General features: G+C 40.2%; 1 protein-coding gene across 1 annotated transcript; it reads left to right on the top strand.

Moving 5' to 3' along the window:
- Positions 1-8,106: 8,106 nt before the first annotated feature.
- Positions 8,107-18,417, top strand: PDK4 (pyruvate dehydrogenase kinase 4). The gene is made up of 11 exons (XM_085050765.1): positions 8,107-8,359; positions 9,235-9,376; positions 10,420-10,491; positions 11,068-11,252; positions 11,672-11,761; positions 12,302-12,379; positions 13,022-13,098; positions 13,595-13,693; positions 13,990-14,100; positions 14,795-14,908; positions 15,876-18,417. Exons 1-11 carry the CDS (start codon positions 8,212-8,214, stop codon positions 16,017-16,019), a joined length of 1,260 nt encoding a protein of 419 aa, XP_084906891.1. The 5' UTR covers positions 8,107-8,211; the 3' UTR covers positions 16,020-18,417.
- The last annotated feature ends 1,202 nt before the right edge of the window (positions 18,418-19,619 follow it).

Below are 19,619 nucleotides of genomic sequence, written 5' to 3'. Positions count from 1 at the left end.
TTGAAATGCTGGGATATGTTTCTTTACCATAGAGGGGGAAGTTAATGGAAGAGGTACTGAATGGATGGAAATAACATGAAGTGATTTATGTTCAGGTGAGAGTGGTGACTCACAGCTCCCTTGAGCAGCAGCATTTAGTCTCTAAAGTATATAAATTACATACTTGGAAAACTGCAAGTTGCAGGTTGTAGCCTTGTTTTATTTGGCTGTCCTAACTTTAACTGGGGTTCAATAGATCCAATTTTTCAATTTCAGACCATTAGAGAGAAGAAGGAAAGGAGGTTGTAATTTTTTTGTCTTTACTACCTCATGATCTTTTCAGCACATAAAGGTCACCTACAGCAGATATCAATAATCACACTCTTTACAGTTTCCTTAAAGTTCATAATTTTATAGAACTACTTCACAGGTTACTAAACCAAACCAAATTACTTCTCAGCAAGAGTGAATTGGTGCCTTTCCTATATAATTTTATGTGTTCCCTCTGGGTCTTCTCCAAGGCATTTGAGCATTTGGCACAAGATTTGAAACATGAACTGACTGTAAAGGACTGGAATTATCTGGATGTTTCAAAAGTACAATATGAGACATATTTCTCCAGGAATGGTTAAATAGAGACACCCTTTTTATCTGAAAGAGAAAATCTTTTGAGTCAAAATGCTCTGTTCTCTTTGAGTGACTTCTGGGGGAAATTTATCCCATGTTTTTACAACAGTACAGTTCAATTCAGCATGTTGTCAGACCTAGCACCTAATTTGTCAAGGTGCTATGGATTCTTAATTCTGACTGAAATCCCCCTGCAAGGTCTTGGCAGCCTCTACGAAGCAGCCAGGAGTGCTCACACAAAACTACAGACTGCTTCTCAAATTGCAATCAAACACTTTTTTGAGGCTTTCTCATGGAAAGGGTAAATACAATATCCATTTATTGTATTTCACAAAAAGAGGGAAAATGTAATGAAGGTTTGACTAAGGAAAGTGTGTCAGAAATGTCTTTATTTGTTCATTTTTACTCTCTATTTTTTTCTCCAAGGCCTTGAAGAATGTAGGATTCCTAGCACTGATTTGATTTCACTTCTTTTAACTGAAATACTTAGAATTTTAAAACTGTTTCTATTCATGAGAGGTGATAAGCATGTACATCATTGGATGTGCATGCTGTAAGCCCAAAATACCAATAAAAACAGATACACTTGTTTATTTCAGCGTGGCAACACATATATGCAATATCCATTTCAGTATCTTACGCCAATTAAATGCCACACTGCCTTTTTGATAAAATTCTTAGCTCTCTTTCTTAGGCTTAAGCGTATAGGGATTTGCAAATAAGGAACTGGTTTTCAGGATCCCATGTAGCATATCTGGACAAGAAAGCAGAAGGCAAACTGGTTCTCCATCACCCAACCCAGGGGAAAGCACTGCCCTCACTCTCAGCACTTGCTGAAAGCTAGCAAGGGCTCTTGTGGTGATTACCAAGTTTTCTCTTGTCTAGACTATCTTCTGGTTGTTTATCTTGGATTTATTTCTTGATCTGAATAATAAAATTTCAAAACGTTTCTCCAGTACTAAATGAAATAGAGAATAGGTAAGCTCGTATTTCTTTCTGGGAATGAGAAAATGCCCAAATATTCAACCTTACTTAAATATGTTTTCATAATGAGTATCCACAAAATGGAAGGCCTAACAACTCACACTTCAACAGTAGTTGTGTGAGTGTGTAAGAAGAAATTACACTGCTTTTTATCTGGTGTAAATGGAGATCTCACACATTTTAGTGAATCTAGTTTTGTGCAGCAAAAATAAGTCTTGTTAATAACATTTTTTTCCAAATTAAATTTGTAAATCAATTGGTCTCACAACAGACAAAGATATTTTTCATCTCCATTTCACAAGCTGTATCCTCCTGTGAGTATGTTAAAACATTTTTTTTCAAAGGCAGCTTTTTGAAAACAATGCCTGCAAACTTATTGCTGATTATTTGTACCCAGGTATTATGCCCCAGATAACAGGGAATCAAGATTTGTATTTGCACATATTTTTAACTTTTAAATACGTAAATATGTTCTCTTTTCTTGCAGTATTTTTTGATCTCTAGGGGTCTTTTTCCATACAGAAACTAAATGAAATGTATGTTCATAAATACCTGCATATAAATGTAATCACCACAATAAATTTAGAATATTGAAGTGATTTCAGTAAGTGAAATGAAGAAATATTAAACTAGTGTGGGGTTTTATGTCACTTTAGGTAGACAGAAATCTTGGAAATCAAGTACCACCATAGCTCTGATGATTTTGTTTTTCATTTCAGTGACTATTAGATGAGCACGACATTGAAAACTGAATTTGAAAATACCAAATTATATAAATAAAAAGCATTAAAATAATTACAGAAACAAGAAAACATACTTAATGCTACCTAGAGAAACTGCAGGTTTTGTCTACTATACCATGAGACAGAAACGGTGCCACAACTAATGGAGAAAGGAAGAGTTCCCTTGTTTAGACTGTTCCAGCAATGTTGCATAGGCCATTTACCCATAATTAGATACCTGTTAGTCATGATATAAAAATATTTTGCACTTACTTGAGCCCAAAGGCAAAGCATTTTAATTGTGCAGTGCAACATTTTTTATTGTACTGGCTCTTTATCAGGACTATTTTAATACACAAGCTACATTTTCATATTTAACTGCAGTTATCACACCTTAGCCTGTGGCTGTACATTTCATCAAATAAGAAAACTCCCATAGACCTACTGTGTAGACATCTCCTGTAGAGTATGTTATGGAAATTCAGTCTTTATGAGAACAACTGATTAGTATCTGTGAATTCACACTTCAGTGATAACAGTCAGGATGTTGCAAATAAAATACAAACTTCCCTTGGGTAATCCAAAGCACTAAGGAGAAGCAGCATTCCGGAGATACCATGAGCCTTTTTAAAGAGTGGCCAGATAACACCATAGAGAGCCCTTTTCTAGATGATATCTTGGCTTACTATTTCCTAGACTAAACTTCTCCTTCAAGTTCATATGATGTGGACACTAAAAGAAAATAAACTCTTTCATATCTGATGAAGGAAATGCTGAGAGGGAACAACTGGGAATGCTTTCTAACATCAGCCTCAGACAAAATAACCTGGAGTAACCGTTCAAGGCTACAGTTCTGAGCAGAAACTCAAGCCACCACATCCACTTCACCAATTGTCCTGCTACAGTCAACAGCACCAAGCGCATCTGATAGAAGACTTAGCAAGAACATCTGTTCACCCAGAGTGTTCTACTCTGAAAAACAAATCAGCATGTGTACCAGTTCAAAGCCCCATTCTCCTGGAAGTGTTACAAGTGAAGCAAGAACTTCTTCTCAGTGTAAGGTGTTTCTTAAGATGTCTAATCCAAAATTTTTAATTTGAGATATCCTGTTCAACCAACCCCATTCCCATATTCCTACAGAAAAATATAACTGTTTTCTAATTCAGCTGAAACACATTTAGACCTTAAAAGCTATATTCTTTTGCAAACGTTAACTTTGTTCCTTACTTTTCACAAGGTTTCCACCTTTTCCCAGGTGATCTTCCCCAGAGCAGGGCTATTCACAGTAAAGGCAGCTGTGGCCCAAAGTGGCAGCTGTCTTGATGATACCCTTCCTCTTTATTTTCTTCTGCATTTGCAGCTTTCATAGAGGATGCCACATGCTCTTCCATGAAGACTGCTACAGTAGTCAGCTGAGGCTGAAAAAGGACATTATTTTGTGTCTAGGTATATATTTTCGATCAGAGCCAGCCCACACTGAAAGTCTACCTTTATCTCCCCAGCAGTGGTGTACTTGGCTGAAGATTACTATCCCCCTACTTAGTAAGCAGCCTCCTGAATTCAACATCATCTAGTGACAAACATTTCAAGATAAACACTTTTGAGTCCTACTTTTATCACTGTTTGAGTCCTAGCTTTATTTCCTGAATGGTACAGCTATACTCCAAAACAGTTTTTTCCCTCTCTGCTACCTCTACACTGCCAGTTTAAACACCCATAGTTAATCTTGGGCAAGCCTCTAGCTATTTTTTGGAAAAGCAATTTTGAAACCAGCAATCCAGTCTCATTTTCCATGATTTTAACAGAGTTAACAGGTAATTTCCAACATGGGTAACAAAGGCAGGGAATGAGGAAAAAGGGTGTCTCCTGTTCAAGGCTGCTGCGTTGCTATGTTTACATCTCCAAGCAGGCTGCTGACCAGCTGCAGCTCCATCTGTAAAATGATCCAGCTACTGTACTCTTGACTTTTGCAAGTTATGAGCAGCCAGAGGAGATTGTGTAAGTGTTGGAGCAGCTGCAGAACCTTTCCCTCACTGAACTACTGAAGAGGCATGCCAGCTTGTTTGTGTGCTCCTCCACAACCTTTCACCTACTTTGGCTATTCTGGCTGCACCGGGAGCCCCCAGCAGCCCGACAGCTTGTGCAGCAGCAGCGTCGGGTGACAGAAAGATGAGAACGGGAAGATATGATCCTTGTTTTTAATGCTATTTCTGTCTTTTTTTCCATGTAAAGGCCACATAAATAATTAGAAAACAAATGTATTAGTAGGTTAAAGTATCAACCCAATTCCATAAATGCAGACCCATCTGCAGGCAGAGGGTGAGCAATTTGCCCTTGGTACCGCTGGAAATTTCACAAAGTGCTGCCAATACAACTCATGCTCTTGTCACCAGACTACTCCTTCTGCTTACATTCAAAACTTCCTAGTGCTACCATAAATTTCCACCCAGACTTACTGCTCTTCCTGGGTTATTATTTACCCTTCCTACAAAAGCTGAACTAGAATTTGCTTTTGTCCCTAACACCAAATGTTAATCTGGTTCCAGAAAGTAAAAAGCTGTGATAATGTTGCATGTTCACCTGTTTGACGAAACATCCCTCCTAACCATTTGAACCAAATTTGGATAGATAATCAACTCCCTACATACTCTATACAAACTAGCAGGTGGTTTAGGGAGGAGAGACTCAGATTTTGCTCCACACTGAATAAAAGGGAGGGGAAACTCAGCCAAGACTCATTTCACTAGACAGCAGCAACCACAGTGGTCATTTCACATATTCTGGCTGGTCAGGAGAGGGCATTCATCCCAGCACATCCTATTGGGTCTCCAGCACTTGATGGGTTAAGAAAAGGAGACTTAATTTTTCATCCCCACAGAGAAAATGTAGGGCAAAAGCCACCATGATACTTTCTATCCGATATCAGCAACATGGTCAGTTATTACACATGCTGGCAGACCAGAAACATGGCTCTGACCGAAGTACAGCACGTTGTGTCTCTGGCAGGGGCAAGGACGTAAGAAACATGAGGCGAGAGCCAGCTGATTGCAATGGAGAGCTATTAGGAGACAAATGGACAGAAATCCGGGCTTCATTCATTCCACTCCTCTGGACCCATCTGTTGTGGAAAAAAGCAGAATGTTAACACAGCTCCATTTTCTTAAGCATAGTCAGCAAAACATTACTGTGATGAAGCAACTGCAAGAGTTGTTACTGCTTTCTCAAAACTTGCCCCAGGGCAGTTCAGAAGACGAAAGTTAAAATATCTAAGCAGCAGAAATGGGACCCCCTTCTGAAGAACACTGCAGTTCAGAATTTGGCACTGTTCTGCATGGTCAAAATATTGCTCTCTGACACCTGCACTTAGAATTGTCATGTTTCACAAGGAAGGTGCAATGGTGACTTGGAGAGGAAATAAACTGAGAACACTGCTAAAGACAGGACAGACTGAGGCACTATTTGAAGTGCTCACATGCAGCTTGGCTGACCATGAATCCTCATATATTGTTACATTTGTGCCTAAAACTTAGCTTTTTTGCTCAATATGCAGGACATCCATAACATTTATTTCACAGATATACATCTTATATACATAAGAATGAAAATTTATATTGTTCAGAACCTCCTGAAACATATAACCACCACACAAAGAGCAAGAAGCAAATTTTAATTATGAAGGAGAAATGCTTCTTTCAGAAGCTCATCTGAGTTATAAAACTCTGTTAGTTGTTGTGCTGCTGATGTGTAAAATTCTTGTAGACGTTTGTTTTGATTTGAAAAACATCCAAGTTTTGAGTTAATGGAGCCTTTCTCTTTCAACAAATGGGGAAGGCAACACGCTTCCTGTATTTCCTGCAACTACAATTTTACCTTTGTTCAGAGCTAAACTGAATATGTAAGACAATTGTTCATACCTTATTGCATATAACTACTAGAAAAACAATGAGAAAACAAGTTGCTGTAAAGAAAATTAATGCAAACAACAGAAATTATTCTTAGTAGACCTTTTCCCTATTCAGAATAGGGTGTGTAATATGACTACTCACAAAGGATAGTTGAGTTACTTATATTAATCAGGCTCAGCACACCAACAGATTAAATAAAGATCAATAAATTCTCATAAGAATAGAAATAGAGACCTTATAAACTGGAATAATTGCCTAGTGCAGAGAACTCTCTTGACTCAGATTTTATTGCAAAGTGTTAATTTTGAGATTTCTGCTCATCACTGATTAGTCACTTCAGGAAGAAAGTGGAACAAAACAAAAGCTATCCTACACGTTTCATGGTTTAAACAAGTTTATATTATATTTTCACTTCTGTGAGTCATCTGCAGCTTTCAGGCAAACCAAGTTGAAACAGTCAAAAGCAAATCCCAAATTCTTAAATTTTAAACTTTTGGCAAGAACAGGAAAAATCAAAGTGATTAGATTTGCTGCTATTAGATGTCTACATTTTGCTTCATTTCACATTTCATATGCCAGCATTCAATCAATGTGGTAAACCAGAATATATCTGATGGAAAAACAACAGACTAAGTCTCCCAATAAAATAATAAAACAGGGAGCAATAAAATAATAAAACATAAAGTACAGTGGGAGTAGAACCATAAGCAGGGATAACACATGCAATGACTAGGAAGACAAAAATGAGATTAAGTTAAAAAAACAATGACAAGCTAAAGTGTTCTCCTCTGTCTATGAAACTAAGTGCACAAGTTTATTGTAAGGAATACTATCTTCCTTCCCTTGAAAAAGAGTTTATATGTTTGTGTGTGCAAATATATGCACATGAAATTGGACCAGGGAGTTGTATGCAAATATTAGAGCACCATTATTTTGTATTATTTTACTGCCACATGCTCCTGCTGTTACAGACCAAGTTTTCCGATGTCAGGAAGCCCTCCGCTGACATTAACTCCATTCTTCAATGCATTATGCAAACCCTGCCCTTACTGAAGTGGACTTGGTGTGTTGGGAAAAGGACAGGCAGCACCGGAGATCTGAGCTGCCTCTCCAGCGAAGAGGAAAGGTGAGGGAGCTTTTCCCAGATCGGCTGTGATGAGCCTAGAAGATGAGCTGTCCCTGGGAGCACTGGGTCAGCCGCTTCTTAGGTCACTACAGTGACAGTAAACAAAGGCCACATGCCGATCTGGGGCCAGTGCGTCACCAGCACAGCTGTCTTCGGGTATTTGGTCACTATTAACCCAGGTCACAGCCATGACCTACATGTCGGCGGCCTGAGCCCTGCGGCTGGGATCTAGTTTTGCTCTCTTTGCTTTCCATGCAGCCTCCGCGCCGACCCTGGAGTAACCCTGTCAGTACCAGCACTGCCTGCACCCCTGGTACGAGTGCGAACACACTGCTCCCCCGCACACTAGCGCGCCCCTCACGCCGGGCAATGGCGCCGTGCCACCTCCGCCCGCTCCCCGGGGCCGCTTCCCGCGCTGCCCTGCAGCCTGTGGGGTGCCTGTGCACGGTCTGTGCACGGTGTGTTCACGGCCTGTACACGGCCGGATCCCCTGCAGGCCATGAGGGGCGGGAGCTGGGCACGGCCTCTGCCCGGTACACAATGTCACCGCGGGCGGCACAGCACCGGCACCCGCCGTTCCGCGTGTGCCAACCCCGCGGCTGCCCACGGCCCGCACCTCTGGCGCTTCCCCGCGCCGCTGGCACAGCGCCCGCTGGCCCGGGCCGGCGGGAGGGGAACCCCGCCAGCGCTGTCACGGGGCGCCCGGCGGGGCGCGGCCTCCGCAGTCCCGCCCCCCTGCGATTGTAAATAGAGGCGCCACGTGAAGCCGCCCGCCACAGGCGAGGGGACAGCGACCGTCCCGCAGGTAGCTGATCGCTCGCACACCCACCGGTCGCCTCCGTGCCTCCCACCCGCCGCCCCGGGAGCTATGAAGGCCGCCCGGATCGCTCTGCGCAGCGCCGCCCCGCTGGCAGGAACCAGTGCCAGCAGCAGCAGCAGCCGCTTGCCGCAGGAGGTGGAGCAGTTTTCCCGCTTCTCCCCCTCCCCACTCTCCATGAAGCAGTTCCTGGACTTCGGTGAGAGTCGGGAGGACCAGGGGGAGGTCGGGGCCGGGGAGCAGCCCAAGCCCAGGGCTCGGGGGCTCGTTTCCCCGCGGAGGGGCGAGCCCGGCGGCTGCCGAGGGAGGGCGTGCGGGAACGGCGCTGTGCGGGACGGGGCAGGGGCCATCCTCCCGGAGGGTTCGGCGCTCAGCCCGCGCTGATGTCGCTGCAGTCCCCCGGCCCGGCTGCCCAGCGCCGGGGCGGAGGAGGGGAGCGGGCCCCACAGGGTATTCCCAGTCCCGCTGGGAATCTGCGGGCCCCGGGGTGGTGGCTGCGGCGGGGAGGTCGCCTCGGGTGGGCACCCCTGCCTCAGGTACCCGCCGGCCAGGTGCCAGGCGTTGGAGAGCTGAGTGCCGCCCTCAGAGCTGAAGATGCGCTACAGCGCTGTTTCGGCGGGGTTGGTGGGGTGCGGGCACTGAGGGGTAGATGGGCTACGGGGCGTGTTGGTGCTCTGCACATGGGAGCGGGAGGGGCCGTCGGTCGGAGTGAACGCGCTGTTCCCAGATCCCATTATCGGCCTGGCAGCGCTGGCTGCCGTGCGCACATGACACTGCCGGACGTCACCTTGAAGAACCTCCTGTTTACAGAGGCTCGAGTGCTTCTTGGGGGATTGCAATTAAGTCCCATGTCCAAATGGGAACTGTACGAGTACTCCGTCCTGGAACACGCTGTGTTTTACCATCATGTGAACAGCATTCAGCACAAACGTATATGTTCACTTGGGTGAGCTGGCCAGTAAAAGTCTCATGATTGCAGAGGAAGAGAGTCCTGAAGTTTGTGGAAAGTCAGCAATCTATAGTTGAATCCTAAAACTTCCCTAAACAAAAACTTTATTTTGGACTTCTTCATAGGTGCAAGTAATGGATGTGAGAGAACTTCTTTCTCATTTTTGCGACAAGAACTTCCTGTGAGGTTTGCAAACATCCTGAGAGAAATTGATCTTCTTCCTGATAAACTACTAGGCACTCCATCAGTAAAATTAGTAAAAAGCTGGTAAGTAGGAACAGCTTGGAGTTCAGCCTGCAAAGTAACACAGCTTTGAGAACTTCATTGTTACAGAATTTTTTGAATAGTAGAAAGCATAACAAAATACAGTATAAATGCAGTTCCTTCATCAAAGCTGACTTGTGAGCTGTTACAGGCTGTCCTTTTTTAGCATACTAGAATTAAACTGAAAACTAATATGGCTACATTGTTATCTTTAAATAAGTGTGTATGTTTGAGAGTTAACAGTTTGAACTAGCTACAGAGCAAATCTCACTTCTTACTCTTTAAGAAAGGAGAGGAGAAAGAAGAAAATGTGTTCTGTTTCCACATAGCATTATAGACTCTCGTACCCATACAAAATGGGAAAGCAGGCTATGTACTTGTTTTGGTCTCTCACTGATGGAATTACTTCCAGAGCTTATATTCCAAAGGATATTTCCTTTACCTGTGCAACAAGTGTTTGGAATGGAATTAACATAATCTCTGCGGCTGACACAGTGGTTGAATCTGATTTAACCTTGTTTACTGGCACAGTTGCAGCATTTGCTAGGATGGCTGACATAAAGAACAGAACTATTAGAGTGAGATCTAGAAACTGTTCTTAATATAGCAAACAGTTGTGCCTTTGCTGTATACGTCAAGACTATCAGATGTTAGTACAAGAGGCTCAACTACTAATCTTCTGCCAAAGCTGATCAGATTTGGAAAAATTTTGCTTAAGTGGCTTTCTGATTGGCATTGTCATTTAGATCTTCTTTTGAAATACATCTTTAGAATTACAAGGGGATCGTATGTACCTAAAGTGAGGGTTTAAATTCCTCTCTGGGTGGCAGTCACAAGAAAAGGCTTAAAACTTTTGGAGTTCAGGCAGTCAAGAAGTGTCCATCTGTCATTCCATTTTTGGTTGCAACTTTGATATTTCAAAGATACATAAAACTCCTAGCTGACTTATTAAGACTAATGAAGTGCACAAGACAAAGTATTTTTCATGTTGCTGAATTACTAAAATTCAAATAAAAGCATATATTTCTTATGTTTTTTCTCAATAGGTACATCCAAAGCCTAAAGGAATTAGTTGAGTTCCATCAGAAAAGCCCAGATGACCAAAAAGTCTTATCTGAGTAAGCTTTTCATCTGTTTCTTTGAAAGTTTTAGTTTGCATTCTACTTTTCACAATAAATTTACTTTAGACTGACAGCCATGATGAGCTGAATTTGACAATCTAGCAGGAAGAGCTGAACATAGAACAAGCTGGTTTAAATGTCTGTTCATGTTTAGCAGTATTGCAAATAAATATGACCTGTTGCAGCCTAATTTCAAGGTCATACTGCTCCTTGAACTGTCATGACAGAGAAATATAAAAGAAACTATCTGTGAAGTCACATCTCTGCTTCTTTCCAAGAGGTCAGCTTGGGATCTTTTCCCTTCCTTACATTTTCCTCTGCTCAAATAAATGAGTAAACAGGCAGTGAATTTGATATGGCTTATTATACTTTTTGTTCTAAAAATACCAAACTCTTCTGGGTTAGGGCAATGAGGAATTACTTTTAAAAGAGTAAAAGAAATTGACTGTATTTTAATATTAAGGCTGTTAAGCTCTTTGCTATGCTGGTGCTGGATTAGAGAATTACATTGTACAAAGCTTGCTTCTATGTAGCCTGAGGAAAATGTTCTGAAATGATCTCTTTTTGATCTAGCTTTATAGATACTTTAATTAGAGTCCGAAACAGACACCATGATGTGGTTCCTACAATGGCACAAGGAATACTTGAATACAAAGAGGCTTTTAAAGTAGATCCTGTCACCAATCAAAACATCCAGTATTTTTTGGATCGTTTTTACATGAGCCGTATTTCCACCCGGATGCTAATGAACCAACACAGTAAGTAGAAATTTTTACCAGAGAAAAAACTTCAACCTAGTAAGTTACAGGTTAATGTAAACACTTCTTAAAACTGCTGGAGAACTGCTTCACATGATTTTATGTGACACTGAAAAGTTAGAAACTGAACCTATCACTTAAGAAAGTAATGGAAAAACTTTACTAGACCACAGCATAATTGAAATAACTCTTTTGTGGAATATGTAAGGATATCATTCCTTATGTCTGAAAAAGTTTAGATGTGAACTACAGAAAAGCTAACATAGTTTGCTGACAGTAGATGATATTTTAACTCATAAAAGGCATAAACAACATTCAGTATTTTATGTGATTATATTTTCTGATTGCACTGTATTAGTCTCGTTTTTTTCTAAGGCAGTATTTGGTATTAGATGTTGTATTGTTCTTATCTCAAATAGCTCTTCTTTTTGATGGTAAATCTGGCTCGGGGCACCCAAGGCACATTGGAAGTATCGATCCTTGCTGTGATGTTGTTGAAGTAGTGAAAGGTGCGTATTCTCAGAGCTTTAACATTTCTCTTCCTGATCAGTATCTATATCTGATTGCAAGCAGTTTGGGTAACTGGCTCATGTTGTAGAGGATGCTGACTGGCTTTAATTGAAGTAGCTGAAAGCAGTCTTATCAAAGCATGAGCTTTTAGAGGCCAAATTTAAAATAATAAGTAGCAGTAAAAAAACATGTTGCAGTAAGTCCTAGCAAGTGACAGATGAGGTAGGAGTTGAAGTTGTGTGAGGTGTTGACATTGGTCTTACCTACTGGTGGATAACAGATGCATCAGTTCCATATAAGTATCAAACTGTACAACTGTACATCGTGCTGCTGTAATTGCCCATTGTTCTCCATTTTTAGTGCACACAGTGGATGCAACGTTATCATTCCCTTGAGACACATTCCCTTGGCTATGTCTTAGACTCTCTAACACTTTAGCAGCTAATGTGGTTAAAAGCTGTGTTTTGCCATGCATTAGAATGAATTTCTTAATTGTTTGATATTATACTTTACATCATTTTTTTAAATATTTATTTCAGATGCTTATGAAAGCTCCAAGCTGTTGTGTGACCAGTATTACTTGACATCTCCAGAACTGAAACTTACTCAAGTGAATGGTAAGATGAGAGCTCCTATCGATGGCCAAACTGCTGCTTTTACTGAGTCAAAAGGCTCCCAGCTCTGTAATGCTGATGCACATACCAGTTGTTGATCTGACTTTGGCTAGTTCCTCTTCATTTTCTATTACAGGAACCTCATTTAACTTCCTGTGTTAGAACTCAAATGCCAATGTATCTTAAACACTAAATTTTTGAGGTACCATTTATGAATTTGAGAAAAGTCAGACAAACCTGTACTTAAAGTAACATGAGAAATTGCTAGAGAGGAGCACTATATATGGGGTGAGGAAGCAGGACTGCTGACTGAAATGTTGGGTCTGTTCTGAGCTGCCTGCATGTGTCTGATGTCAGCAGTCTGCTTAATGTTTGAAATCCTTTATTTGTAAAGGGGAATTAATACTTGATGTTTTCATTTGTTTATTTGAAAAGAAACTGTTATTATGCAAGTGGCAATTACAATCTGAACACTGTTATTAATGCATAAGGCTGTTTGCCAATTTTGGAGGGGGGAAAAACCAAAAATGAAACTTGATTTATTTTTTTTGTTTCTTTTGGCAACTTGCTCATTGTAAAATTTGGATACAATATAGAAAAATTCAATCGCCCTTTAAAATCTTTTCTATATTTCCTTTCCTCTAGGAAAAGCTCCAGGACAACCAATTAGCATTGTATATGTTCCATCTCATCTTTTTCACATGCTTTTTGAGCTCTTTAAGGTATGTCAGTGTAAACTGGGAGATTTAAGTGGGATGTATCGTTGTGAGCATTACTAGCCTCCTGCTCTTAGAGATTACATCTGCAGGTTTGCCACGGTGCCTTTTCTGTGGAGTGGGCAATACATTTAGAAGTAGTGACTGGGGCTGAACTTCAGTGCTGCCAACATGAGCTGCAGAATCTGGCAGCCTTTAGCAACTGCTGAACTTTGCTCTTCTCCAGAAACTTGTTGACTTTAAGGGAGTTATTTAATTTACAGTGCCTGAGTTATGTTGGGCAAGAATGTTGTAATCTTTCACTCAGAAAAGTCTTGGCCATGCTTAGACACTTTTAGGTGTGAGACCTCCTCTGATCCTGTTATGCTAAAGTGCTAAGTGTGACCCTTGGAAACTGGGCACTGATAGGAATAGAGAGTAATTCTGCCTTTACATAACAGGGGTGTGGTTTGAAGTGCATGGATTCTACAATCTCTGATCATGGTAACCTTCTTTTCCATAGAATTCAATGAGAGCAACTGTTGAATTCCAAGAAAACAGTCCTACCCTTTCTCCGATTGAAGTGATTGTTGTTCTGGGGAAAGAAGACCTGGCAATCAAGGTATTTTGTTGGCCTACTACAATATTGGACTTAATGTAATCTTTATTATTGTACATGCTTACCTGAGTCTATCAAAAGATCTTCTGGCCTCTGAGAACAGATCAAAGATACTATGCATGAGCATATGAGCATTCTCTTGACGATATGAGCCTCCATGTGGCACAATTATCTAACTAAAAATGATACGCTGCAAAACAAATGTTTGCATTTATGACTGTTGGAAATAACAGCATTTTAAATACCATTCTTAGTGTGTTGTTATATTCCTTGTTGTCCTTCATTATCTCTTAAATCAGATCTCGGACCGAGGAGGTGGTGTTCCAGTAAGGAAAATTGAGAAGCTGTTTAGCTACATGTATTCCACCGCACCAAAGCCAAATATGGATGATGGTCGAAATACCCCTCTTGTAAGATACTTTCATTACTTATGTTGCAATAAGGTTGCTGTAAGTGTTGGTGGATTGATAGTGAAGCTCTGTGTCCACCCTTCTGCTTTGTGGGATATGCAAAGATGACTGAGCCCAATAAATACATGTTTACTCTTTCTGAAACAGAATTTTAATGTCTAGCTTAGTTGGCAAAAATATGCTTTTAAAGGTATAAATGAAGAACATTCCAACCTGAATGTAACCCCTCCTTTTTTTTCTTCTTATATTCCATTGACACTAATTTACTTTGTCTTCACTCCCCACTCAATCCTGAAACTTACTGTAAATCGTGCTATCTTTCTAGAGGCAAGCACAACTGAAAAAGCCTTTTAGACTATTGTTTATCTCCCAGTAGCAAGTTCCTTTTACTACTCAAGCTGTACTAGCAAAAAACGGAGGGAAAAATACTGAAATGTAGTATGTAAAAATGAGATGCATATAGACCCTCCCTCTTCTATGGAGATATTTTTTCTTGTGGTTTTGGGTTTTTAATGGACAGTTTCAGCATTCTCTATGAAACTGATTAGAGATTTATGTTTTCTTCCAAGAGAAGAGGAAATGCAAAGGATTTTTTAACAGCTTAAAAATCTCTGAAGATTTTCCAGCCATTTAACTTTAAGCCATAAGAGCTAGTAAAAAAATTAATTAATTTTATATTGTACTTTATTTTTAGGCTGGCTTTGGGTATGGCTTGCCAATTTCTCGTCTGTATGCTAAATACTTTCAAGGAGATCTAAATCTTTACTCCATATGTGGTTATGGGACAGATGCTATCATCTACTTGAAGGTACGTATTTTAATTTAGTTAAATAAAAGATAACTACCATTAATGCAGTGGGGTAACTACTCATTACCATTTTAAGGTAAACAAATTCTCTGCTCATGAGTAGCAGTTGTTTTTTCTAGAGAAATGACAGATTTAGGAACTGTTTTTTAACTGGAATTTAAAAAGTCACTAGGCTTTAAATAGTCTGCTTGAACAAGTGCTAGTGAGAGCCCTGTTGGTTTTCAGATTGTGTTAAGATATTATCTACTTGTTCATGGAAAACAAAGTACTGGAAGAGAGTGAAGTACAGATGTGAGCAACAGATCTGGTTTCTTTACTCAGAAAATGAGAAAGTCCATATAAACTAAATTTCCCGCAGGGTCAAGGCCCTGGTGCTATTCAACATCTGCCATATAGCCGCTGTATGGGATCCAGATACCAGTAATCTTGAACAATGGGCATCTAACATGCACTGCTGTTTCTATAAGGAACCTGAAAACAGCACTGCATGTTCTTTTCTGCTTTTTGTGCTTAATCATGGGAAAAATTTGCTTTGAATTTCTTTTGGTAAACTGAAGACACTGAAGCACAATTAGAGCAGAAGTATGAAAGGAAGACACACTTCAGCTATATATGTAACGCTTCTAATAAAAATATTCCACTGTAATTTTCACTGGAATTTTGGAAATGAAAGTTCTTTTCCATGCATTCCTGGACTATTTTGAAAACCTGTTGGAGAGTACTGCTTAAGGCCCATTAAAAATGCATAAATAGGATGTGGTGCTACTGCATTTGTCCTGCCAAATTATCCAAAGCAATCATAGATACTGAAGCACATAAACTACCACATCTATTGTAGAAATATTTGTGTAAATAACTTCGTTCTGTAGTGTCACTGTCTTAACATTTTAGGCATACTGCACAATTTTTTTTCTAAGAGATTATTGAGAGATAGAAATCAAGTAACTTGTTCCTTCTTGATTTTTAGGCCTTATCAACGGAATCAGTAGAAAAACTCCCAGTTTTTAACAAATCAGCTTCCAAGCATTACCAGGCTACCTCAGAAGCAGATGACTGGTCTGTCCCAAGTAGAGACCCAAAGAACATGGCAAAACAGAGTGCAGCTTTCTGAAGAGAAGTTGGTATCCAGGCACCCAAGGGGATCAAGCTGGCTTCTCAGAAAGAGCAGCGTTTGGAAGTATTCATCTACCTCCAAACAAGCAAGTTTCAGGACTGGCAGAGGAGAAAGAAGATAAGAATACTATAAAGCTAGTCTGTATGCACTGAATCTGAAATCTTGCTGTGGACTTCAGGATGAGGAGAATAGGAGCACATATGTCTTTAAAGAAGAGCTGAGTATAGAGGAAAATCAGACTATTTTTTTACTATGATCAAAGACTTGGTGTGGTAGAGGTGTGCAATTTTTAAACCCTGTTTAATGCTTGAATTCTTAATACTGATAAACATGAGTTATGCTGATGCATATTTTTCTGTTAGAATAGTTATCAGCAGTTTATCTTATTACGGAACTTCTCAGGTAGATAGATAACACCTGTACTTTAAAGCTGTATTTACAACATTTGGAAAAGATCCACTTAACATGGCAGTCATGTAGCAAGATACAAACAGTATTTGAATACAGCCTGACTGGAAGGGAGGGAGCCCTGGGAGGTAAGGAGAAAGTGATTTCCATATATAAGGAAGTTCCACTGAAAAAAAAGGTATGCCAGGAGTAGTTCTTATATGATGCCTTGCTCTGTGAGTCACATTTCTAGCTATTTTATGTTAAACTGTTCATGGGAAATCAGCCAAGTAAGGCTTCTATGAACAAGGTAATGAAGAAAAAATCAGGATATTTTTAGAAAGCTGCTGGAAAGAAATTAAAAGCTACTTGGTTGTAACAGCTCTAACATTAGGGTACATCTAGCCTACATCCACATATTCTGAAGAACATGTGCCAAGTAAGGCAGTTACAATTTTCCAAGAGCTGAAGTCAGACAGGCAAGTTGAACAGAAAGGTTTTGGTGATACGTATTGTATAAGCATGTTGTGAAAAACAGCATGTTTAAAACCTGGTCTTGTGGTTTGTTTCTGTAATGCTGTTAGGAGATTAGTGGCTCAGCACACTAAACCAAATTCTGCCAATTGTCATTTTCAAATTTGTGTTGGACCACACCACCTTAAAGAGGTGCATGGGGAATCTATACCCTGAAAGCTGTGGTGAGCACTGGTTGGAAAGGTTTTCAGGACTGGTGTTGGAGCTATAAAAATTTACTCTAAGAACTGTTCATTGCAATGGAAAGGGCTTAGGAAATGTTTCAAAATATAAACAGCACTGAAAACTACAGAACAGCTTTTATGAACAGCAAAATGGGGGGAATTCCCACAGGAACAGTGCCAGTGGGAGAGAATTGTTCAGAAAATATTCCATTCTCAGTAAGCCTTTTCCTTGCCCATCTTTGTGTGTTTTCACTTTTGTAAGCAAGGTAAAGTTAACGATGCTAAACTACTGGACACTGCCAAGCTGGCCAGTCAAAAGTTCATCAGGGCTGTATAACATTACTTGAAATTTTTTTACTAATTATCATATTATCTTAAGTTTATGTGATCCTTTGCAAGAAGTTGCAAATACAGTAAAGCATCCTGCTCAGTTGTATGATAGTTTTCTGTTAGAGATTTATATTTGTTGGACAGAAAATCACTTCATATTCCACTGTGAATCTAAAATGGTTTTTAATAGGAATGAGAGGAAAATGAAACTACCTTTGTGTTCTAGAAGTCCTGTTGAGATATATTTCTCAACTGAAAATGAAATAGCATTTTGATATGCCTCATTTATTTTAAAAACTAATTTTAGATGTATTAATGATAACTGCTGAGCATGATGACTTTAGTACTGCATCAGGGCTGTTTTTCTCCTGGTGAATAAGTTGCAGTCACCAAAGGTGAACAGATCATGCATCTGAGCTCAGCCCAGTGAATGAAATGAAAAGGAAATATCTTTGCCTAGAATATACAGGTGTGAAAAATCTGCTTTCACTGTCATTAGTAATTGGGTATTTGTTGATTTTTTTTTTTTTTTTTTTTTATTGAATGCAAGGTCACAAACACATACCTAGGTAGTCATTGTTGTCAAGTAAACACAATTTATATCTTTCTGTCTGCACCTAGTAATGCTTGAACCTGAGCTGTGATCTGATGGTACATCTGTAACACAGCTGCAGCTGCTCCAGTTAGGAGCTGTAATTTCTGTTTCAAAGCAGCTGGGGCACATGGGTGCTGCAATAATGTTTGTAGTGCTGCCCGCAGAATGAACCTGTGGAACACTCATCATGCAGGCAGAAGTTGTGTAGCACTTAAGGAACCCACATGAAATCTCTGTGGTATTACAAATTATGTCTACCTACCTAGATAATACAGCACCTTTTCCAGAATTCCCTGACTTTTTATTCTGAAAGTAGAGCTGTAGTTTTAAATCTTTTACTTGGATGTAGATGTTGAAATAGTTTTATAATAAAATCTTTTAAATGATTGTCTGTATCTTTGTTTTTTTAAGAAGTCTAGTGCAAGCAAGGCCCCTTTTATTTTAAGTCTTGTCAAATGGAGTTGAGAAAAACAACATTCATACTGTGCCAGGTGCAGCAGGGGGAAGAGACACAGGAAGAATAATCTGCTTATGTTTAATGTTACTTTCATTGAGGGGTTACATAGTGCCTAAAATCAGTGCATCACATTACGCATGTCCTTACTCTTTTTACTTAGGACAGTATTCACTTTGAGATGAGAATTGTGGATCTTCCATCAGTGCATGTTTTACACTCTAAAATAGTTGTCGTCAGTTTTAAAGAATATGAAATTTGACTAAGAAACAGAAATATCCAGCATTGGATCCATGTCTAACAAAAAGTTTTTCCACAGACTAAAGGCATGGCTGTCTCTCAGCTCTGAAGCAATGGGAGAGCTGGCTTTTCATAGCTGGTGTGTAAGAAAATGATCGTGATCAGCTGGATCAGATTGAATCATGATCAAAAAGTCCTGTACAACTGGTGCTTTAGCAGACTTGTGTTGGTCTGGGGCCATCCTGCATATCCCTTAATTTTAAGAAGATAGAGTAAATGTAAAAATGTATGTAGATACTTTACCTGAAAGACAAGAGGTGAAAACCAGCCTGACTCTTGGTGTCTAGCAGCAAGCCTGCAAGTGACAGCCTTGTGTAGTGAGTTTACCCTCCTTAACAATGTGGGTTTCATCTTCTTAAGGTTTTTTACCTGTAATGCCAGAGAAGCAGATCACAGGGCATCCCCTTTTTGCATTTTGCAATTACAAAAATGTACCACTCTGACACATACCAGTATGCCAGGTGTGTCGAGAGAAACAACCCAGAACAAAAGTACACCAGGGACTTCAACTACTACAGAAAACAAAAGGAAACAAACAACACAAACACCCATCGTGTTTCCCCATCATTTTTACTGTCCTGAAGTCTCTACAGACAGGACTTGCATATTTCCTGTCAGGCTTTTCCAAGCAGGAATATACATACATGCATTCTATACCTTGCCTATGGCAGGCCTGGGAGCAGTGCAGCAAAATGGACCCAAGCTGCTGTCTGTGCAGCTCCCTGTTGAGCACATGGCCCGACCAGACCCAGGTCTCTCTGCAGCACACTGTGCACAGAGCATCAGTCCCAGCCAAGCTCATACAGTCTAGAAGGCAAAATGTGGGTCTTTTT

The sequence above is a fragment of the Lichenostomus cassidix genome, chromosome 2 (assembly GCF_008360975.1).
Source record: "Lichenostomus cassidix isolate B80296 chromosome 2, HeHo_3.0, whole genome shotgun sequence".
Taxonomy (NCBI): domain Eukaryota; kingdom Metazoa; phylum Chordata; class Aves; order Passeriformes; family Meliphagidae; genus Lichenostomus; species Lichenostomus cassidix.
This window is presented reverse-complemented; position numbering and strand designations above follow the sequence as displayed.

Bases quoted from the DNA above. Each gene is read 5' to 3' on its own strand.
- PDK4 (XM_085050765.1), top strand. From the start codon at position 8,212: ATGAAGGCCGCCCGGATCGCTCTGCGCAGCGCCGCCCCGCTGGCAGGA. The intron at 13,099-13,594 runs GTATGTCAGTGT...TCTTTTCCATAG, and splicing joins TGCTTTTTGAGCTCTTTAAG to AATTCAATGAGAGCAACTGT. The intron at 14,101-14,794 runs GTAAGATACTTT...CTTTATTTTTAG, and splicing joins ATGGTCGAAATACCCCTCTT to GCTGGCTTTGGGTATGGCTT.